Source organism: Lynx canadensis, chromosome E1 (assembly GCF_007474595.2).
Source record: "Lynx canadensis isolate LIC74 chromosome E1, mLynCan4.pri.v2, whole genome shotgun sequence".
NCBI lineage: Eukaryota > Metazoa > Chordata > Mammalia > Carnivora > Felidae > Lynx > Lynx canadensis.
In genome coordinates this window covers 29,240,430-29,264,511 of record NC_044316.2, presented here as the reverse complement: position 1 = coordinate 29,264,511, position 24,082 = coordinate 29,240,430, and the positions used below count along the sequence as shown (strand labels likewise).

Genomic DNA, 24,082 nt, shown 5'->3' with positions numbered 1-24,082 from the left:
TTTTGGATTCTGTGTCTCCCTCTCTGTCTGCCTCTCCCCTGCTCATGTTCTGTCTCTCTCTCTCTGTCAAAAATAAATAAACATTAAAAAAAAATTTTATTTTTAAATAAAAAAAAAAAAGAGTCGGATGCTTAACCAACTGAGCCACCCAAGCGCCCCTGTGCACTTCATTTTGCTTCAAATCAGAAAGGACATAATATCTAAATCTAGTCTGATTTTTCTACTGGACTCTTTCACCTTCCGCCTGCATAGAAAGTTACTTGAGTGGTGTTATCTTCACACTATATGGATGTCTAATTCTTCATCTTTCACCTAATAGTTTTACATCCATTTTTGATTCTCATGTGAGTCAGTAATATCGTTAGGAGTTACAAAATGATGGTTTTCTCCTCCTGTCTTTTTGTTCACATCCATTAGCTGGTATTCTATAAACTGGAACTTTCCCCCATCACCTGGGCTATTTAGGTGACTTATGAAGTAAATTCCTTATGGAAAACCAGATAAATGCATAATTCTTTCTCTGTAATTACTAACATTCAAAGTCAGGATGGTCACTGTGTTATTTTAGATCTCTGAATAGTTTGTGCATGCACTAATTCAAAATTCAAAACATGTAAAAGATACTAGAAAAAATCTCACCCTTGCCTCCCCCTCTCCCCTAAAGCAGCCTCTGTTATTAGTAGCTTCTGTAGCTTTCCAGAGGTATTGTGCCTGCGTAAGCTAATTCACATACAGTTAACCCTGAACAACATGGGGGTCAGGAGCCATCACCTGCTCATTCAAAAATCCACATACAACTTTGTTTGCTTGTTTGTTTTTCACATATACCTTTTTATTTTTTTTAATTAAAAAAATTTTTAATGTTTATTTATTTTTGGGGGGGCAGGCAGAGAGAGAGGGAGACACAGTCTGAAGCAGGCTCCAGGCTCTGAGTTGTCAGCACAGAGCCCGATGTGGGGCTTGAACCCACGAACTGTGAGATCATGACCTGTGTCAAAGTAAGATGCTTAACTGGTTGAGCCACCCAGGCGCCCCCACATACAACTTTTTTTTTTTTTTTTTTTTTAATTTTTTTCAACGTTTATTTATTTTTGGGACAGAGAGAGACAGAGTATGAACGGGGGAGGGGCAGAGAGACAGGGAGACACAGAATCGGAAACAGGCTCCAGGCTCTGAGCCATCAGCCCAGAGCCCGACGCGGGGCTCGAACTCACGGACCGCGAGATCGTGACCTGGCTGAAGTCGGACGCTTAACCGACTGCGCCACCCAGGCGCCCCCACATACAACTTTTTTAAGCAAAAAAAGTTTTTTTGTTTGAGACAATGTTATATTAGTTTCAGATGTGCAACATAGTGATTCAGTTTCTCTATAGAAGTAAGTCATGTGATGGAAAATCCACATATAACTTTTGGCTGTCTCAAAACTTAACTACCCACAGCCTACTATTGACCACAAGCCTGACTGAGAACCTCAGCAGTTGATTCACATCGTTCATATATTACGTGTATTCTATACTATATTCTTACAATAAGCTAAGCTAGGAAAGAAACTGCTACTAAGAAATCGTAAGGAAGAGAAAATACATTTATAGTACTTTATTGTAGTTGTTGGGAAAAACCTGCATATGAGTGGACCGGTGCAGTTCAAACCTATTATCAAGGGTCCTCTGTATATTCTTTTTTCTCATTTTTATACAAATGATAGTATAGTCCTGAGGCATCAATCCCACCCTTTAGGATCTCCTGAGGAGGCCTGCCACCCCCGCAGTGACTGCCCTGTGGTCAGTGATTGTTGTCCCCAAGCCTCCCACCCCTCCACCCCCAGCACCTTGTGAGGAATCACAGACCTTGGGGGAAAGGGTGCTAGTGACCATCTGAAAGAAAAGGGCTGTACCAGACCCCACACACATCCTGCAAACACTCTTTCAACAACAGTAGAGGGAGGCGCCTGGGTGGCTCAGTTGGTGGAACATCCAACTCTAGATTTTGGCTCAGGTCATGATCTCACGGTTCGTGGGTTCGAGCCTCACATCGGGCTCTGCACTGACAGTGTGGGGCCTGCTCGTGCTCTCTCAAAAATAAATAAATACATATTAAGAAAAAAATCTTAAAAAAAAAAACAACACCCGGTAGAGAGATGCCCAAACAGTTCTTCCTCACTTTGCATATGGCAGCAGGAAGGAGTTACCCTCACTCTCTAGTGGGTATCTGAGGTCTTTGGATACCCAAGGGATCTTGGAAAGGATGGGCAAAAGTTTTCTGTGCTTGGCAAAGGTGGTGCATAAAGGCTTGGCCCCCTCCTACTGAGGAAGGGATGGAGGTCATTGGGTTCCCTTGGCAAGGATGTTGACTTCTCTTCTTTCAGGCTGTTCAGCAAGGGACCATCCAGTGCAACTTTGCTGGTGTTGCTTTGGGTGACTCATGGATCTCCCCTATAAGTAAGTACGGAATTTTCATTTCTTCTTTCCCATTCTCTATTCTTCCCTGGGACTTCGGGCTGTGTTGTCCAGATCAGGGAACAAGGCAACAGAATTTTCTGGGTCATTAGAGATGTCAACCCAGAAAGTATTTGCTCCAGGAGTGTCTGAGAAGTTTGAGGATGAGAACTCATTTACGGAGCTCCTACCATGGACCTCTGCCGGCCAGACTGAATTCTCTTATTTGACTCTTACAACAAAAGAATCAAATTTTACAGCTGAAGACCTTCTAAACACTCAGAGAGGAGATGGAATTTGCTTTCTGACACACAGCATGAGTGGCCTGATCGGGATTGCACACCCAGTTCTGTTGGTCATTTGTTCCCCACCACTAGCATGAGGGTTTGGGGTGAAATTCCTGTGTGTTGCTCATATTGGTGGTGAGACAGAGTTTCCATCAGGTCCTGTAGCTCAGGTATGTAGTTTCATAACCTGAGTGTCCTCTTCGGGAGTACAGATAAGAGTTGTTTATGATGCAGACATCTGGGGTGTGGCTTCCGACATCTGAAACAGTCACCTTGGTGGGGTTCACTCTAACACAGGATTTCTAAATCTCAGGCCTACTGACATTTTAAGCCACGTATTTCTTTGTTGTGGGGGCTGTCCTGTGTATTGTTGGATGTTAGCATCTCTACCTGTTAGATGCCAGTCTACCCACCCCAGTGTGATGCACAAAAACACCTCCAGATGTCCCTGGTTGAGAACTACTCTAACCTAACAAAAGGTAACTTCACAGGCAAGACCAAACCACAAAGTTAGAAATTAGAAGAGAAGTTACCCTCTGGAGGAGGGAAGGAAATAAGCTGGAAAGGGACACTAAGGAACTTTCTAGGCTGCCTGTGTTCTATGTCTTCACTGCGGTGGTTGTTACATGGGTGTTTGCATTTACCAAAATTTCCGGGTTTTGTTTTAAGTAGGCTCCACACTCAGCATGGAACTCAGTGTGGAGCTTGAACCCACGATCCTGTTTCTGATTTCTGATGTGTGATTATGCCTCAGTTTTTAAAAATAGTAATTTGTATGGGGACCTGGGTGGCTCAGTCAGTTAAGCGTCCAACTTCGGCTCGGTTCATGGTCTCATGGTTCACGGGCTCCAGACCCATATCAGGCTCTGTGCTGACAGCTCAGAGCCTGGAGCCTGCTTCAGATTCTGTGTCTCCCTCGCTCTCTGTCCATCCTCCGCTCGTGCTCTGTCTCTCCAAATAAATAAATAAACATTAAAAAAAAATAGTAATTTATGAAAAGTAATATTTTTTTCCCTGAAAGGTAAGGATGTGGTTTTTCACAGAGCTGTGTCCCTAATGGATTCGAGATATTCTGATACTACTTGGAATGGTATTTTTTGCCTTTATTCTTGGCATTACCTAGGACTGAAATGGAGCTCTTGGGTTAGCATCAGGAGAAGGGCTGCTATTTGTTTTTCCTTCCTGGGTGGACCTTGTAGGACATCATGACACTGCAGAAGCCTTGATCAGAGACATGAAGCTCACCATCTCACTTAGAATCACACGCTGCTTTCTGCGGTCTCATCATTTTCCTAACAGCGCTCAACACTTGAATGTGTTATGCAAACACGTATGACAGCTCCATGGATGGATGCTGTTATTATCACAGTTTTGGAGATGATGAAACTGAGATTCAGAGAGGTTAAGCAATTTTCGTAAAGTCACACAGCTGAAGTCAGTATTCACCTCTAGGCAGCAGGCTCCAGAATCTATGCACTCACCTATTTACACAAGACCAGGAAGTTTAGTCTCATGGCTTCGCAAGTGCTATTCATCCTATCCAAAATCTACCTTTTTTCACCTTGCTGTGACCAGCTTCCCCTTAGAAATCTTCTTGCCAGGGACTCCTGGGTAGCTTAGTCGGTTAAGTGTCTGACTTAGGCTCAGGTCATGATCTCACAGTTTGTGAGCTCGAGCCTAGCATCGAGCTCTCTGTACTCAGCACAGAGCCCGCTTTGGATCCTCTGTCTCCCTCTCTCTCTACCCCTTCCCCACTGGTTCTTTCTCTCTCTCTCAAAATAAGAAAGAAAGAAAAAAGTAAAGAAAGAAAGAAAGGAGGGAGGGAGGGAAGGAAGGAAGGAAGGAAGAAACCTTCCTGCCCAGATCCCTCCTTTCAGACTTTCAGATCCACTTAAGTTCCACCCTTCCATCCCAGAAGTACTCCTTTTTTTTTTAAACAATGTTTATTTATTTATTTGGAGAGAGAGAGAGGAAAACAGAATCCCAAGCAAGTTCTGCACTGTCAGTGCAGAGCTGGACACAGGGGCTCAATCTCACGAACCCTGAGATTATGACCTGAGCCGAAATTAAGAGTCAGACAGTTAGCTGAGTGAGCCATCCAGGTGCCCCAGACGTTACTCCTTTTTTGAGAGAAAAATACTGTTAATTTGCATGAACAGTTATGAACTCTTTGCTAGGTAGTAGGTGCAAAGTTTTAGGAAAGATGCACAGACGTGTTCTGTGTCTTTCTCAAGATCTACACAGTTCAAGATGGTAGCCATAGCCGTATGCAACTAAATTTAAATTAATTAAAATACAATAAAAATTTTAATCTTTCAGTTGCACCATCTACATTTCAAGTGTTCCAGTCGCCACACGTGGCTATTGACTTGTTTGGGACCACATAGATACGGAATATTTCCATCATTGCAGAAAGTCCTGTTGGACATCAGAGGTTGGCAAACTACAGCCTACAAGTTGAGTCTGTCCTGCCACCCATAAGTTTTTTATTGGGACACGGTCACGCCCATTGATTGACATACTGTCTGTGGCTGCTCGGAGGATGCCACAACAGAGTGGAGTAGTTGCAACAGAGGTCACCTGGCCTGCAGAGCAAAAAAATGTTTACTGGTTGTTCCTTTACAGAAAAATTTTGTCAGTCCCTGGACTAGATCAAGCAGGGAATGGGACACATTGGAGAATTGCAGACAATTCTGTATGTGAGGAAACTTAAGGCACACGCTTGATAGTTAAGCAGGGGAGGTGGATGACGGCTAGGTCCCGGAGGGCCTGGTGTGCCTGCGTTTCCCAGGGTGTGCTCTGAAGGATACGAGTCCTATGAGGTATCACCGTGAGGTGCCACACGGAGGGCTCCAGAGTCAAATAAGTTTTGGAGGTGCTAAATACTGACTCCACCTCTTCAAGGTTTCATAGGCATGTTAGAAACTCTGAGAAGTCCTGCAGGGAAAAAAAAAATTTTTTTTCTGTTTTGCATAGCCTTAAAGATACTTAACTGAAGAACCACTTTTTCTTCTCTAATACCTAGAGTAAAATCCTGCAGAACTGGGGTTACTTGAAGCATACTTTGAGATGCTTAGCCTTAGGAACTATTGAAGGTTCTTAAGCAAAGGAATGACACATTCAAATGTGCAAGTTGTAGTCCTTGGTACTTTGTTGGCACATGTCAGTGGTACAAGCCTTACCTATAGATCTGGGAATTAGGAATCATCCAAACTAAGCCCAACTGTTCTCTTTGAGGGCAGGCGTTGTTTTACTCATTTGTTGTTGTTTTTTAATTATTTTATTTTATTTTATTTATTTACTTTTCTTTTGCGGGGGGCAAATGAGTGAGGGGCAGAGAGAGAAGCGGGGCTCACCTGGGGCCCATGTTTTTACCCAAAGCGGGTCTGGAGCTCTCCCAAAGCGGGGCTCGTGCACATCCGACGTGGGGCTCAAACTCACCAACTGTGAGATCATGACCTGAGCCGAAGTCAGATGCTTAATGACTGAGCCATCCAGGCACCCTTTTATTTTATTTTATTTTATTTTATTATTTTATTTTAAATTTATTGTTTACATCCAAGTTAGTTAGCATATGGTGCAACAATGATTTCAGGAGTAGATTCCTTAAGCCCCTTACCCATTTAGCCCATCCCCCTTCTGCAACCCTTCCAGCAACCCTCTGTTTGTTTTCTATATTTAAGAGTCTCTTATGTTTTGTCCCTCTCCCTGTTTTTGTATTATTTTTGTTTCCCTTCCCTTACGTTCATCTGTTTTGCATCTTAAATTCCTCATATGAGTGAAGTCATATGATATTTCGCTTAGCATAATACCCTCCAGTTCCTTCCATGTAGTTGCAAATGGCAAGATTTCATTCTTTTGGTTTGCCAAGTAATACTTCATTGTATACGTATATATGTATGTATATGTGTGTGTATATTATATGTGTGTCCATATATAGACACACATATAATATACACACACATATACATACACCACATTTTCTTTATCCATTCATCAGTCGATGGACATATGGGCTCTTTCTATATTTTTGCTATTGTCGCTAGTGCTACTATAAGCATTGGGGTGCATGTGCCCCTTCGAAACAGCACACCTGTATCCCTTGGATAAATACCTAGTAGTGCAGTTGCTGGGTCATAGGGTAGTTCTATTTTTAGTTTTTTGAGGAACCTCTATACTGTTTTCCAGAGTGGCTGCGCCAGTTTTCATTCCCACCAGCAGTACAAAAGAGATCCTCTTTCTCCGCATCCTCGCCAACCTCTGTTGTTGCCTGAGTTGTTAATTTTAGCCATTCTGACAGGTGTGGGGTGGTATCTCATTGTGATTTTAATTTGTATTTCTCTGATGATGAGTGATGTGGAGCATTTTTTCATGTGTCAGTTGGCCATCTGGATGTCTTCTTTGGAGAAGTGTCTATTCATGTCTTTTGCCCATTTCTTCACTGGATTAATTATTTTTTGGGTGTTGACTTTAATAAGTTCTCTAGATTTTAGACACTAACCCTTTATCTGATATGTCATTTGCAAATATCTTCTCCCATTCCATTGGTTGCCTTTTAGTTTTGCTGATCGTTTCCTTCACTGTGCAGAAGCTTTTTATTTTGATGAGGTCCCAATAGTTCATTTTTGCTTTTGTTTCCCTTGCCTCTGTAGACGTGTGGAGTAAGGAGATGCTGCAGCTGAGGTCAAAGAGGTTTTTGCCTGCTTTCTCCTCGAGGATTTTGATGGCTTCCTGTCTTATATTGAGGTCTTTCATCCATTTTGAGTTTATTTTTGTGAATGGTGTAAGAAAGTGGTCCAGGTTCATTCTTCTGCATGTTGCTGTCCAGTTTTCCCAGCACCGTTTGCTGAAGAGACTGTCTTTATTCCATTGGATATTCTTTCCTACTTTGTCAAACATTAGTTGGCCATACGTTTGTGGGTCCATTTCTGGGTTCTCTATTCTGTTCCATTGATATGAGTGTCTCTTTTTTGTGCCAGCTTTTTTTATTTTAGAGAGAGAGTGTGTGTGAGCAAGGAAGAGAGAGAGAGAGAGAGGCTCCGTGGTCAGCACAGCGCCTGATGTGGGGCTGGATCCCATGACCCTAGGATGATGACCTGAGCTGAAATCAGGAGTCAGATGCTCAACCGACTGAGCCACCCAGGCTCAGTATCTTTTAAAACTCCTTGCTGGCTTTAGACCCTTAGTAAATTCTCAATATGTTTGTGGAATAGAAAAGAATTGGTTGGCAGTATAGTCATAGACATTGAATTACAAAATCCTTAGTCTTCTTCCTTAACTAGCTTCTTGGCAGAAGCTAGTGTCCCCAAACTGGAGGAGCAAATACAGAGAAGAAATGTGAGGGTGGGGGACATATTTTAAGCTGTCAACATGCCTAGAGGTCTAGCAGAGAGGAACCTGCATACATGCGCGCGCGCGCGCACACACACACACACACACACACACACACACACACAGCCTACCTGTAGGGATGCCATCGCTGGCTATCACTCACTTGCTGGGCCAGTATCAGGTCAAATTAACATGTCATTAGTCCTGAGTCAACAGAAAGGCTTCCACATCATCCCACCTCCCAACTCCTGAGACATCAGCCCTGCACGGAGCCTTGAGACCCAAAGCCACCAGGTTTCTTGCATCTGTCTCTGCTTTGGGAGGGAAGCTAGTACGGTTTTTCTTTGGGAGGACAGAGCCACGACAAACTTACTTTGTACATATGTGGTTTCCTTTAGATTCGGTGCTCTCCTGGGGACCTTACCTGTACAGCGTGGTGAGTAGATGCATCCCCAACCCTGCACCCACCCTGGTCAGCAGCCCAGCTGGCCTCTTCTGGCTCTGTCTCCAGGAAGAACAGGCTAGCTGAGTTTGCCTGTGAGGTTGACACTGCTCCTTGGGGGCAAATTTTAAAGAAACATCAGCATAGTTACCCATTTTTCCAGGTACCAGAAACACAGTTTTTTTAAAAATCCCCCCAACTTTTAATTTTTTTATTATAAAAAATTTTATAGATTTTTAATATATATTTTATTATAATTTGTAATAAATTTGTAATAAAATATATCTTTTTATTACAAACATTTTCAAATATGCAGAAAAGTGGAAAGATCACTGTGAACACCCAAGCACCCACCATCTAGACTCAACATTTTGCTGTATTTTTTTCATCAATGACTACGTGACTTAAAACAATACACTTTTTTTGTTGTTGTTAATGTTTATTTATTTTTTAGAGAGAGAGAGAGAGACAGAGTGTGAGCAGGGGAGGGGCGGAGACAGAGGGAGATGCAGAATCTGAGCCAGGCTCTGAGCTGACAGCAGAGAGCCTGACACGGGTCTCAAACTCACGGACCATGAGATCATGACCTGAGTTGAAGTCGGATGCTTAACCAACTGAGCCACCCAGGCGACCCAACAATTCACTTTCATATGTAGTCCCCTTTCTCCCTCCCAGTCTGTCGGCCATCCCTAGCTGTACGTGATGCCAGGTTTGTGTCTCTGAGCAACATGGGCCTTTTCGTTCTCGGTTTGCGTTCTAGTCTCTTCTTGATGACCAAGGTCTGGCAGAGGTGTCTCAGGTTGCAGAGCAAGTCCTGGATGCCGTGAATAAGGAGCACTATGTAGAGGCCACCCAGCTGTGGGGGAAAGCGGAAATGCTCATTGAACAGGTAACGGGACACCCTTGGAGGCAGCCCACTTGCCTTGTTCCCATGGAGGAAGGGCTCCTGGTTGGTGTCGTTGGGATTCGGGTCTTATCCCGAGACTCCCCACGAATCTGAAAGTGATCGCATGCTAAGAGATAAAGCTGATGAGTCTGAGCAGTGAGGAGGTCAGAAAGCCACCCAGGCCTGCAAGACCTGCTCGTCCTTGGCTGAGCGTATGGACTGTGTAAGAAGCGATGTGTCTTGCCAACGTGAACGTTTGGATCCTTGCCAAGCATCGCAGCATCCCAGAAGGGAAGGATGCCGGGCTGAGGACTTGAGTGTGTAGGGCCCTCCGCAGCTCTGTTCTCCCTATAAGCTAACACACGGGCCCTTGTTTTCTCCAGCAACTGAGCTCCCCTCGGATGAGCCGCTCACTACCCCCAGGAGACTCGGCTGACAGCTGGTCTCAGCCCTCGGAGCCGCTGCTCCGATCCAAGCACATTTACAAAGTTAAAGCTGTCCTTGGATAAGATGGAGAGCCAGTTGTCTTTCTGTTTTGCAGCCTCGATCATGGACAAATGAAACAAACAGCCGCATATAATTCTCTGTTTCAGAACACGGATGGGGTGAACTTCTATAACATCTTAACTAAAAGCGCTCCCATGGCTGCGATGGAGTCGAGCCTGGAGTTCACCCAGAGCCACCTAGGTAAGTGGACCTGGAAGTTGCTAGACCCTGTCTGTCTGTCTCTGTACAAGAGGAAATCAATTTTTTTTTTTTTTAGCTTTTTTGACATAATTTACATACCGTAAATTGCACCCATGTGAAGTGTATGATTCAGTGGTTTTAGTGCGTCCACCGGGCTGCACTGTCATAACCACCATCCGGTTCTACCACCATCCACTAATCTACGTCTCCACATATGCCTTCCTGGGGCACTTCATTTAAAGGGAACCATGCAGTGGGTGGTCTCTTGCACCTGGGTTCTTTCACTTAGCGTAGTGTCTTGGAACCCAACTTCTGCCCATCAGATTACAACATCAGTCCCCCTGAAGGCTGGATCGAGTTGTCTTTCAGCTGACCCAGCTTCACTGGATGCCCATACCTGGCATCCTCCCTCCGGGAGAGGCCTATAAAGGCTGCAGGAACCCCTTGATTCCACTTCTTAGCCGATTTCCATTGGCCGTGCTGGAGAAACTCAATGGCCCCAAAGTACATAAAATGCAGCAAAGTTAATAAAGCATCTCCACTTTCAACGTGTTTCTGGCCTTCTTCCTCCATCTGGGGTGAATTAAGGCGACACTTTTCATTTTCCAGCTGAAAGCCTTCCTCTTAGACACAGTGTCCCAGCAGCTTGGGAAAGACATCGTCTTGGTCTTATTTCCAGTCCTTTGAACTCACCGTGTACCAGTTTGTTTTAGTTCATCTTTACCAACGCCACGTGAGACACCTACAACAGGATACCTTAAGTCAGCTCATGAACGGTCCCATCAGGAAGAAGCTCAAAATTATTCCTGAGGATTGCTCCTGGGGAGGTACTTGCGTGACCTAATTAAGTGCCGTTGGTAGGGTTGGGGGGCAATAGAGGTGAATTCAGACATCTTAATTTGAAGAATGGGTTTTGTTGATGGGTTGACATGTTGAAGCAGAACAGCTTTACTATCCATGTTTTATAGATGAGCAAAAAAATAGAGAGACAGTAAATAATGCGCCAAAATTGGTTGAGAATAAGAGGGAAGTGGGGAGATGGGGGAAGGAATGAAATGATGGGTTAGGTGTTGATAACTGATAAACCAGATTGTGGATTGATAAGCCAGATTGTGCGCACCTGAGAATCTTCCCACTGGTTTTACTTTTGTATCAGTTTGAAGTTTCCCGTAATAAACAAAATTGAGATAAAAAAAAAAAAGCCATGCCCAAAGCCACAGTTGGTTGTGGGTATGACTTCCAGACCAAGGTCTTTGGGGCAGGTTTTGACCACCTCCCTGGCAGGCCTCCCTGGGTCCTGACGCTGGATGTGGTCTGGGGTCTACCACCTTCTGTTCTGGGGGCCATCTCTGGGGGAAATATCTGGGGTTCTCAGAGATCAGGACCAGGTAGGAAACTTGGATAAGTTCCCGCTCGGTCCTATAGGGAGGCCGTGAGCGAGCGGGACTCCCAGATTCCTGGAGGAGAAACACTCAAGCTGAAGAGGGTTTCCTTTATGTCTGAGTTACCCCAGGGCTATGTCTTTCTAGCAGCTCCTTGATGGCTGCTGAGCCGCTAAGACTCGACCCTGGCCCTTGCTTCCTCCGGGGACGTGGGCCACCCTCCCAACCTAAAGTTAGAGGATTCATCGTAGCCCTGGTGTTTTCATTTCTGGCTCACCCCTTAGAGTTTTCTAGAAATGAGGGGGCGAGTACATTATTTTTAACATTTATTCATTTTTGAGAGAGAGAGACAGCACGAGTGGGGTAGGGACATGGGGCAGAGAGACAGGGAGACACAGAATCGGAAGCAGGCTCCAGGCTCTGAGCTGTCAGCACAGAGCCCAAGGCGGGGCTCGAACTCACAAACCGTGAGATCACGACCTGAGCCAAAGTCAGATGTGTACCTGACTGAGCCACCCAGGCACCAAGGGGCGAGTTAATTAGATCAAATAATAAGAATCTGGTGTCAGAGCATGGGGAAGTACAAGCACGGGGAGCCGTTGAGGACTGAGAATAGAGGTGTGAGCCATCACAGGAGGCCAGCTTAAAGGTCGAGCCTGCAAGAGCACCTTTCCAGCTCAGCCCCTTCAGTTTATCTTTGTGATGACAGCGTTTTCCATCCAGCTTCTCTAGCTACAGTGACTCTCACTCCCTGCCCATGCAGCTGGACGGGCAAGGGGACGACATTTTTGCGGACGTTGACTGATAGAAAAAACTCCTTTTTGGCTCCAGCTGATTCTGTGTATGGTCTGGAAAGGACAAACTCTCTGGAAGTACCCACACCCAGGGTCTTGAGCTCTGGTTTGCAGTTAAGCCCACATGCTTTGGAGTCAGCCAGGCCTGAGCCCAGTCTGCCACTGACTAGCTGTTTCCCCCTGAGCATGTCTCTGAGCCTCGTGTTCATGAACTCCTGCGCTAGGTTAAGACTCCTCATCTCCTAGGGCTGATGAAGAGGAAGTGGGTTGTTGTTTGTAAAGTGCTTGCTGAAAGCAGCGACTAGCAAATAAAAATTAGTAGCAGCTGTCTTCATTACTTTTGCATTCGATGTTATGGTGACGACGGTCAGGAATCCGGTCGCACTGTGGCACCGACCACCTGTTCTCTTGCCAGGGGCTGGTCCTCCTTGCAGCCTTACTGAGGGCTCGCTCGGCATTGGTTTAGGTCTGATTTGGCCCCACTTGTTCAGAACTTAGAACTTGGCCCCAGTGTTACTCAGCAACGGAGGAGAACTATCACTTGCCCAAAAGCAGAGTTTGTTCCTTGAGAGGACGGCGTTTTCTGAAGCTCCCTGTTTGCTCGGGCATGAAGCCCTCTCTGGGTTTCAGTTCCTCCTGAAAAATGATGTCAGCTGTCAGCACGTGCACTGGAGTGAACAGAGCACATTTGCCCGACAGGCTTCATTTTAGGTGACTGGCTCACGGCGGGGGTTTCTGGGCCGGCTGGTGAAGCATTTGTGTTTTCAGCCTCTGTTACGTGGAACGCGGTGGTGCCTTGTGGGTGCCGGAGCCCAGGATGCTCCGGACTGAAAGGTGCCTCTTGTTCTGGCAGGTTGCAAGCTGTTCCCTCTTTCTGCTTCCCCACGTGCAGGCCAGTCTGCCAGTGTCTTCCAGAACATGGAGGGGGACTTCATGAAGCCGGTCATCAGCATTGTGGATGAGTTGCTGGAAGCCGGGGTCAATGTGACCGTGTATAACGGACAGCTCGATCTCATCGTGGACACCATGGGTAGGAACACAGTCCGTGGGGCACGTGGAGGCAGTTAGTTCCATGGGTTGAGCTGGAAGGGAGCCAGCCTCGGACGTGTCGGTCTTGAGGCTGGTGATGTAGAAATGCCAGGAGGAAGGCCACTTCCTGTTATGCCCATGTGCCCTGACCTTGACTTCTTTAAAGAGGACAGAGCTGTGGCCCCTTAGAGAAGCCTGGGCCTGGCAGATTTTTGAGGCCCTTACATATGATGAAAGAAAAGGAGATATTCTCCTGGTCATGGGATAAATGCACCGTGGAACCGAGGGAAAACCCCATCTCCGTGCCCCGTCACAGTAGGTGGTACTCCCTGCAAGCCGAATTGAAACTAAACCCTACTGACTGTAAACCTAGGGGAAATGGGTCCTGTGTGTTTCTGGCTGAAGTAAGACCAGGTGAAGTTCTCAGAACCGGCAGGCAAATCGAGGCACGCAGTCTGACAAGCGTGATGCCTTCACAAGGTCGGCAGGATTGAATATTTCTGCCACTTGTACACCAAGGGCACTAAGGACACTTTGAAAAGGTTCTGCGTTTCTTCCATGAGCTGCTCGGGTGAGCCACATTAGTATCTACTGACCCTCAGACTTCTCAGTCCTCCGGAGAGTCCTGCCACCTGCACAGGTCCCCAGTTTCCTTCCTTCAGAGCATACAGTGATGGGAGAGTCAGGGGCGAACGTAGCCGGACCTCAGAGCTTCTAAGTGCCTCCCCGTTGTCTTGGGTATCACTGGGGGTTTGCTAGAAATGCAGTCTCAGGCCTCACCCAGCCCCACTGACTCAGAATCTGCATTGTAACGAATCTCGGGATGAGCCTTATGCACATTACAGTTTGGGAAATGTGAAATTATGGGCCCTGGATTTTTGTTTCTACCCCACCCAACTGTTGATGCCAGACCCTTCTTTGTCCCTCCCACCAGGTCAGGAGGCCTGGATGCGGAAATTGAAGTGGGCCGAACTGCCCAAATTCAATCAGCTGAAGTGGAAGGCCCTGTACAGCGACCCTCAATCTTCTGAAACGTCTGCTTTTGTCAAGTCCTACAAGAACCTGGCTTTCTACTGGATTCTCAGAGCTGGGCACATGGTGAGAGAGAGTCCGGCAGCCTTTGTTGTGGGCTCTCAGCTGTTCTGAGAACAAAGCCACGGGCAGTTGATTATGCGTGGGTGCACTGCCTGTTTCAGCCTTAGAAGAAGTGCTTTGGGCTTGGGAGTATTTTGAAGTCTCTAGTTAATTTTTGCTATTAGTGCTTCATTCCTTTGAGTCTAGAAATTCTCATTTATTTATGTATTATTATTTTTAAGATTTAAAACATTTTTTAAGTAACCTCTACATCCAAGGTGGGGCTCGAACTCCCAACCCTGAGGTCAAGAGTCGTACGCTCTACCAACGAAGCCAGGCAGGCGACCCTGGAAATTCTCATTTAAAAAAGCAAATCCTTCTGAGAGCGTTAAGCTAGGCTCTCTATCCTTTATTCCTTAGTTTAAATGAATTTAGTGTGACTTTCCTTTTCGTTCGTCCTGGGGGAAGAAGGGAGAAGTTGTCTTTCCCTGACATTTTCAGGGAGCAAAACCCAAAGTTCAGTGCTCTGGAAAGCGGAGTCCCAGTGCGTGGTACAAGGTAGGGGGCAGTGTTTTCGAGCAGCGGTAGCTCCAGAATTTCAGTTTGGAAGAGGCTTTCTGTGCAAAGACGAGGCCGCTTCGCTCCTGCATTTCTGAGCGAACACACTATTTCCCCTTAGATTGTATGTTGACTGAGTGGCTTTCCGTGGGCCGGGGGAGATTATGAAGGGATAAATCCACTGTATACACACACGTGTGCATGCCTGTGCACGAACAGATACCTATGTAGGTACCAGAGGAGAAGGCGCCCTGTGGGTTATGCTTTGGTTTGGCTACTTAAATACAGGGTTTCTCTTCTTCCCAGGATGGTGGTTTCCTGGAGAAGATTCGTTGGGAGGGATGGTAAGGTGCCCTCTGGCCTGCCCTGCCCACTTGGCTCACTTGTGCTTAGGACACACTCCATAGAGAATGAGCTGGGGGGCAGTAGTCTGCTTAGAAAGTGGGTCTAGGGGAGCGCCTGGGTGGCTCAGTTGGTTAAGCGTCTGACTCGTGGTTTCGGTTCAGGTCACGATCTCACGGTTCGTGGGATGAGCCTTGCATCAGGCTCTGCGCTAACAGTTCGGAGCCTGCTTGGGATTCTCTCTCTCCTTCTCTCTCTGTCCCTCCCCCACTCTCTCTATCTCTGTCAAAATAAATAAATAAACTTAAAAAAAAAGCAGGCCTGGGAAACTGGTCTTTAAGCTCGGTTTGTACATGAAGCACATAGTTTGTACATTAAACATACACAGTATGTTTATTTGGATGGCTGGGGAGGTGATGAGAGAGATTTTGGCAGGGACCTAAGTGCCCCCTCCACGAACCACTCCTCAGGGCTATCAGCTAGGCAGAGAGGAGGTGTAGGAGCAAGGAGAACAGGATGTGCAGGTCCAGAGGAACCTTCAGACCATCGAGGCCGCAGGCACTGGGGAGAGATACCGAGTTAGGTATCTCCCTGTCCTGAAAGCAACAGTCGGGCTGTTGAGGGCCCTAAAGCAAAGGAGTGAAAGTACCAGATTTGTCTAAGAAATAACATTCTAGCAGCAAACGGCCTGGGACAAGACTGGGGCAAAGAGCCGAGCCAATCAAAGATGCTTTTATAGGGGCGCCTGGGTGGCTGTCGGTTAAGCATCCGACTTGGGCTCAGGTCATGATCTTGTGGTCCGTGAGTTCGCACCCCATGTCGGGCTCTGTGCTGACAGCTCTGAGCCTGGAGCCTGCTTCAGATTCTGTGTCTCCTTCTCTCTGTGTCCCTCCCCCACTCACGGTCTGTCTGTCTCTCACTCTCTCAAAAATCTATAAACATTAAGATGTTTTCATAGTGATCCAGAAGGGAGAGAAGTGAGGAATTTGATACAGGAGAATGGTAACTGCCTGTAGAACAGCCAAGTGGGACGCCCATAAGACAACTGAATATATATGCTGTGTTTCTATGACCTGGAGGCCAATTTTTGTTGTGGGAGAGAGATTTGGGAGTGGAATATGAAAAAGGCCTGGGACAGGGCCCTGGGAGCACCAGGGTGTAAGAGGCAGGAGGCAAAAGAAGGACATACAAATTGAGACTTGAGAAGGGGCAGCCGGGAAAGTAGGAGAGAGGCCGGGGACTCGGGCATCCGCCAAGTAGAGGGGCCAGTGGTGCCGCAAGCCGCCACGAACTCAGGTAAAGGAGTGACGTGTGGGCTCCCTCCCTGGTATCCATAGTCGTCGTGGCAAGCGATCTCAGTGCAACGGAAAGGACGGAGCAGGTGGATGAGCCGTTTTCCTCCAGAAACCGGAAGGAAGTAGAGCCTGCCCTTTGAAGACCCTTGATCTGAAGGGACCATGAACAAGGCCGCAGGACTTGGGGTTAGGATGGCATTTTTGTTAGGGCTTTGAGTATGCTGAGTCCCCTCAATATCAACTAGGAGAAAGCCGGTAGGATGTCTTAGGACACAGAGCTGTGACTGTAGGCCGCATAGGCAGGTGGGAGGGGAAACAGGAAGGGACGGGCTGCGTGCTGTCAGTGGTGTGTTGGAGTTCAGGCCCGTTTCCTCTGGTTTGTCACCTAGGGAACAAGAGATCAGTTGGGGCAGGCTTAAAATAGTTCTTGGAAACTGTTATTAAGTTCTCCCCAACCACTTCCCCTTTAGTTGATGAAATGTCATTCTGCTATACCCCACTGTGCCTGTGCTTCCTGGGGACCGGGCTGGGAGAGAGGGTCGGGGACAGCAGTGTGCCACAGAGAATCAGGGAGCCATGGAGTTACAGAACTCGGTGCCATCAACTCGACCCCGATCATTGTGGAGGAGAAACTGAGGCCTCCGCCCCTCCCCTTTTTTGATGGTGTGTGGGTAGGAGGTTTATAAAGGAATTACTTGAAAAATCTAAGGGAGAACTGAAAGAAAGTTGAATGTAACAATACAAAAATGGGGTGCCACCCCAAAACAAAGCATCTTGTTTGTTTGTTATCTGTTGACAGATTTCCTACTAGCTTCCCTCTTGGCTATTTTGTACTCCATTTCCAGTCTGAGATCCTTCCTGCACAGAGCATCCTTTAAAATGTCTAGCACCTTCCCTCTTCCTTGAATAGGCTAGGTGCTGGTAACATAAGCATGGGTCTTATAAAGAAACCAACCGGGGTGCCTGGGTGGCTCAGTTGGTTAAGCATCCGACTTTGGCTCAGGTCATGATCTCACGGTTCGTGAGTTCGAGCCCCACATCAGGCTCTCTACTGTCAGCGCAGAGTTCACTTTGGATCCTCTGCCTCCCTCTCTCTCCCCCTCCCCCGCTTGTTCTCTCTCCCTCCCTTCCTCTCTCTCTCTCTCTCTCTCTCTCTCTCTCTCAAATAAGTAAAAACATTAAAAAAGGGGGGAAAAAGGAAAAAAAATCAACAGGTCAGCCCCAAATGGAGTGGAAGGTTCTTTCCTAAATGCTGACTTCTTTAGATCCCTGTAATCTGACAAGCTTTTGTCCCGTGCAGGGGTCATTTCGCAGACGGGACCCTCCCTTACAGGACGCACTCAGGTGCAGCTGGCCTCTCAGGCTGCTGTCCCAGAGCTGTACTTCCCGTGGGAGCAGGGTCTCAGGACGTCGCCCCTGACCCCAGAACCAGGGACAGAACCAGGAGGGCTAACTCGGATCCTGTTTGGCTCTAGGTTCCTTCTGACCAAGGAGACATGGCTCTGAAGATGATGAGGATGGTGACTCAGCAGGAATAGGATGGACCCGAGGTGAGTTGCTTGGCCTTGGGGCACAGGGGCTGAAGCGAGCACCCTGCAGCTGTAGGAGGCACTGCTCTCCCTTGAACCCACTCGCCTGTGCGCGTGAAGTTTCCTGCCCGCTTCTCCAGAGAACAGAATCGCTGCCTCCGTGGCAACTTGGAAATCAGTTCTGCTTCCGAACAAACCTAAGTTGTTTTCTTCTCTAATGGATTTGTTTTCATCAAAATGAAAGGTTGAAATAAGTTAACATGTTTGTATTACAAAAGTAAATTATGTGGTTTATGGGGGAAAAAAAGAGAAAGACAGGTAAACAACAAAATAAACACCCTTTTACTCCCTTCCCCGGGATAAGTTCGGCTGTCAGTTTAGTGTCTGTCTTTGGAAGTCTTTTTTTGCTATATATGCATGTATATTTTTTACAAGAATGGAATCATTACCGTATGTTGTTTTACTGCCTTGTTCACATATCCGTTTGTCCTAAACACCTCTTCATGTCAGTAAAGTTTCTTCTGTAACATTTTTTTTAATGCTTATTTATTTTTGAAGGAGAGAGAGAGAGAGACAGAGCGTGAGTGGGGGAGGGGCAGAGAGAGAGGGAGACACAGAATCCGAAGCAGGCTCCAGGCTCTGAGCTGTTAGTACAGAGCCTGATGCGGGGCTCGAACTCATGAGCCACGAGATCATGACCCGAGTCGAAGCCAGATGCTCAACTGACTAAGCCATCCAGGCACCCCTTTCTATAACATTTTTAATAGCTGCTGAAGCATTCCATTTTGTGGATGCACCATCATTTATGTACCAAATGCACAACTGTTTCACGTAAGCAATGTCTCCTTTGTCGCTGCTATAAACAGTGCTCTGGTGATTCATCCTGACAGTTATATTTTTATACACGTCCTCATTATTTTCTTGCAATAAATTCCTAAAAGCATAACTGTGAAGTCAAAGAATTGGAGCTTTTCTTTAAAATCAAAATGAGGGGCACCTGGGTGGCTCAGTTGGTTGAGCATTCAACTCTTAATTTTGGCTCGAGTCATGATCTCACTGTTTGTGAGTTCGAGCCCCGCGTCAGGCTCTGGGCTGACAGCACAGAGTCTGCTTGGGATTCTGTCTCTGCCCTCCCCTATGCATGCTCACTTTTTCCCTCTCTCTCTCTGTCTCTCTCTCTCTCTCATAATAAATAAATAAAACTTAAAAACTTCTAAAATTGTTTTTGAAGTTTATTTATCTTGAGAGAGAGAGAGAGAGAGGAGCAGAGAGAAAATCCCAAGCAGGCTCCACACTGACAGCACAGAGCCTGACGTGGGGCTCAAACTCACCAACCGTGAGATCATGACCTGAGCCAAAATCAAGAGTTGGATGCTTAACCTACTGAGCTACCCAGGTGCCTCAGGGTCTTTAATTTTAAAATCCAGGCTTTTAAGTTTTAGTGTGTGGCTCACGATCTGCAGAAGGGATGTGATAGCCTCTATGCTGATCCTGAAAAGAACACTATTGCCTGTGGTTGCAGGGCTGAGATATTGAAAACCAAACCCAAAGTCTTCCTGCAGCACATAAGGAGAGAGTTACCAGCGGGTTATGCCTGCATGACCAGCCCTTTTGGACCTGAGATTAAAACAGGGACACCCCACACTTACCCACGGTTCGCTGTTGGAGGGCAAGCGCTCCTGCGTGCCATGGACAAGGAAGACAGGCTTGTCTGTCTGTCAGTTTTGATCCCTCTGGACTCCACCAGTGTATGTTCTCCTGCGGCTTCTGCTGCATATCCTTTGCTGGAAAAAAATTTAGCTATGAGTATAACTAGTCACCGAGTCTTGTGAGTCCTGGCATTGAATTACAACACAAATTGAATCCCCAACCCCACAGGGAACCTCTGTTTCATTAGTCATTAGGGGACTAGGGGGCGCCTGGCTGGCTCAGTCAGTAGAGTGCGTGACTCTTGATCTCAAGGTCATGAGTTCAAGCCCCCCGTTGGGCACGGGGCCTGCTTTAAAAAAATGAAATAGAAGCTAGGGTATTAGTTGGGAAGGAATGTGAGTTTGAATATTAGGAAGGGCCATGTAGACATATTCCAGTGAAGCTAGGGACAGCGAACCTTTTTTGCCACTTGAAGCAACCTTCTATCCCTGCCTGAGGAAGTTAACGTTCTCCTGCCCTGAGATCCGGTAACCAATCCCAAGATGCCCAAAGCCCTCTTCTTGCGACATTATATTCTCTCTCAACCCACACCCATGGCTTCATGGAAATTCCCTATGATCAGCTCCCTGGGGAGGAAGTCTCAGTCTTGGTTTATAGATAGCTCCACGTGGTGGGCATGCGTCCCCTGAGAATGGACAGCTGTAGCACGAAAGCCCTTCTCCGGAACAGCCCTGAAACATGGTCAGGGGAAATCCTCCTAGTGGACAGAACTGGGGACACTATACCTGTTTGTTCACTTTGCCTGGAAAGAGAGGTGGTCAGAAGAAAGGGTCTGCACCCAAATCATCATTTGGCTGGGTAGTTGCACTTGGAAGGAACACAACTGAAAAATCAAAAGGTCTGAGGAAGAGGTATGAGCATAGACCTCCGAGTGGCAGAATAGGAGGATAACTTGTGTTCCGTGTGAATGCTCACCAAAGCAGAGAGGAAGATTTTAACAATCAGGTGGTTAGGACGACGCATTCCGTAGACATCAGACAGTCTCCTTCCCCAGCAACCTCTGTGAACTCAATACCAATTGAAGTGGCCACTGTGACAGCGATGGAGATTATACATTTGCTACTGGAACATGGACTTGTGCTCACCAAGACTGATCTGGCTATAGCTGCTGCTGAGTGCCTAATCTGCCAACAGAAGGAACTGCACTGAGTCCCTGATACGGCACCATTGCCTGAAGGCGTCAGCCAGCTACCTGGTGTTAAGTTGATTACATTGGACCACTTTCATTATGAAAAAGGCAGCAAGTTGTTCTTATTGGAATTGACACTTGCTCTGGACGTGGATTTGCCTTCCCTGCCTGCAGTGTTTCTGCCAAAACTACCATCTGTGGCCTTACAGAATGTGTCGTCCGCCATCATGCTATTCACAACAAACGAAGCGCAGAAGTGGTTCATGCTCTTGGAATTCACTGATCTGAACCATGTTCCCCATTATCTTAAAGGGACTGCCTTAACACATGGTTGAATGGCTTTTTGAAGATTCAAGTACAGTACCAGGTAGGTGGTGACACCTTGCGGGGCTGGGGCAATGTCTTTCAGTATGCGGTGTATGCTCTAAATCGGCATCCCACGCTTCTCCCATGCTCTGGATTCAGGAGTCCAGGAATCAAGGGATACAAATGAAAGTAACTCCTCACTATCAGCCCAGTAGTCAAATTTTTGCTTGCCATCCCTGCAACTTTAGCCTCTGCTGGTCTAGAAGTCTTAGTTACAAAGGCAGACACGCTTTCATCAGGAGACACAGCAAAGATTGCATTGAACTGGAGCTTGAAGCTGCCATCTGGTGTCTTTGGGCACTGGATAAACAGGCAAAGTCCAGGCTGGGGTGATTGATCCTGACTATCAAGGGGGAACTGGGTTGCTACTACACAGGATTAAGGAGGGAGAATGCAAGAGATCTTTTGGGGTACCTTGTAGTACACCCATAGCCTCTGATTAAAGTCAGTGGAAAATGATAATAACCCAATTTAGACTGGTAGTGGCCCAGACCTCGCACAAAGGTTTGGGTCATTCTACCAGTCAAGGAATTATGACCAACTAAGGTGCTCGCCGAAGGCAAAAGAAATATGGAATAAATAGTGAATGATGTTAGTTATTAATACTAGCTGTGACCTTGTGACCTGTTGTAGAACAAAACTGTAACAGTTATAAGTATTTCTTCCTTATTTTGATGTGAATATATTATAAATATTAACCAAAATCTTGTAATCTCTTCTCTCAACCCTTTATCATCTAATTTAAGATGTGCTCATAATAGATAACTTTATATGTAAGTATCTAAGTTATAAGATGTCAAAAAGGGAGTATGAATGAATCAGCTAGGAAAAGAATGTACGTTATCCAAAGACAAAAAAGGGACTCTGGTGTTGTTCTGGGGGAGAAAGTCAGCATGGCTTGGGCCGTGTGGGGGATATTGCGTGGTGTTCCACAGAAGCGTGATTTTGTTGCTGTCTTTATTTGGAGATTAAGCATAGTTTAAGGCACTGTGTACGGGTGCCAAGTCGAAAATGGATGGACTGTGGGGTCTTTGTAATGTTTCTACTTGCCCAGGCCAAATTATATTTCCCAGAATTACCTCTCCTGTTTGTTTCTGATTAGAATGGCACACAAGACTGGAGATTCTCGTGGAGATTTAGAGGATAGAAATGAGGCAGCAGCCAACGTTAGCTCAAATGTGCTGTCATTTATCTGCCGGCTTAACTCATGAGCAGCTGGGCTTACAACAGTCTGCCTTCCCTTGGACCCTCCTGGAGCTTCTCTGCCTCTTGGGCCCGATGAGTGTGCTTAGGTCTGTGATGAAGACCGAACTGGCATGAGTTTTGTTCCATGGACTGTCCTTATGGACTCCAGCTCTTGTTCCTCTTATTTTTGAGAGAGAGCGCAAGCAGGGGAGGGGCAGAGAGGAGGAAAGGGGATCCGAAGTGGGCTCTGCACCGACAGCAGAGAGCCTGATGGCGGGGCTCAAACTCATGAACCACGAGCTCGTGACCCGAACTGAAGTCAGACGCTTAACCGACTGAGCCACCCAGGCGCCCCAGGTTGCTTGTTGTTCTTTCTCTAGTTAGAAAAAGAACTTTATGTCCATTGTCCCTTCCTGACTGCTTGCCCTGTGGACTTCAGTCTCCAGCATCACATTTTGAAGGCACCAGCCTCAGGAAGACTGCCTCCCCAGCTCCCAGGCTGCACGAGTCGAATCCCTACACACACACACACACACACACACACACACGCACACACGTACACACGTGCACATGCATGCACACACACGTGCGTGCGCACAGTTCCACTTCTCTGATTGAACCTGACTGATACCATAAATTAGATTCAGTTATTTCTTAATGGATTCAAAGTAGCCCCACAACTGGAACCTGAATATTTGATAAAGTCTCTCTGTTCTGTACAACTTAATCAGCTGCAGAACCCTTGGGTCACATCTTTCCTTCATTGTTGGTATCAGCTGCTGCTGAGAAATTTGAAGCCACCTTGACTTTGTATTTTTTACCTTTATAAACAGTTAATTTTATACCTGGATGCTGGACACTTGTTTAATCTTACAAAATGGTGACTTCAGATGGTACATTGATGTGTATAGTCTTGAATTAATTTTGCCTGATATTTAGTGAGCTTTTTGGTTCATAGGTTTAGATCACCAGTTGAGCAATGTTTTCCACGGCATATTTGAATATTGTTTCAAGCTCTTTTTCCCACTTTTCTGTGCTTCTGTTTTTATTCCAGGGACTTTGTTTTTTCTTTAAAAAAATTTTTTTTATGTTTTATTTTTGAAAGAAAGAGACAGAGTGCAGATGGGGGTGGGGCAGAGAGGGAGGGAGACACAGGATCCAGAGCAGGCTCCAGGCTCTGAGCTGTCCACACAGAGCCACCTGGTCGCCCCATAGGTACTTTTAATCAAGACTGCCATCAGCAGGTGGTAGCCAACGCTATGGCAGTAATCATTTAGCAACTTACAAATGTATTAAATCAATACATTGTACACCTGAAACTCACACGGTCTGTCAGTGATAGCTCAAAAAAAGCTGGGAAAATCAAGGTTGCATCAACATCAGTACTTTGGTTTTCGGTAATATTTGGTCAATTTTTGACGTTTCTGAAGCACTTTTATTTTCTGTAATTATCTTTCTCCTTATTTCCCCCATTATGCCAGCTGCTGTTTCCCCTTCTTACTGATGTCTTTTCGTCTGCTTCTTCATTTCCTGTTTTGTGGATTTGTGTCTGCTCTAATGTCCTTGAGAGGGAGCAATGCGCAAACCTCTTCTAGTACAAACCTTCCAAAGAATGTTCCTG

The 24,082-nt window shown here is 46.3% G+C and overlaps 1 protein-coding gene across 1 annotated transcript in view; it reads left to right on the top strand.

Annotated features, from left to right (window-relative positions):
• SCPEP1 (serine carboxypeptidase 1) overlaps positions 1-18,602 on the top strand; it is a 32,603-nt gene extending 14,001 nt beyond the window's left edge. The window contains exons 6-13 of the mRNA XM_030296927.2: positions 2,366-2,438; positions 8,452-8,489; positions 9,256-9,384; positions 9,975-10,068; positions 10,782-10,895; positions 13,137-13,274; positions 14,208-14,371; positions 18,018-18,602. Coding sequence (XP_030152787.1) covers positions 2,366-2,438; positions 8,452-8,489; positions 9,256-9,384; positions 9,975-10,068; positions 10,782-10,895; positions 13,137-13,274; positions 14,208-14,371; positions 18,018-18,080 — 813 coding nt within the window. The 3' untranslated portion in view covers positions 18,081-18,602. The remainder of the gene's footprint in view (positions 1-2,365; positions 2,439-8,451; positions 8,490-9,255; positions 9,385-9,974; positions 10,069-10,781; positions 10,896-13,136; positions 13,275-14,207; positions 14,372-18,017) is intronic.
• Positions 18,603-24,082: the final 5,480 nt, after the last annotated feature.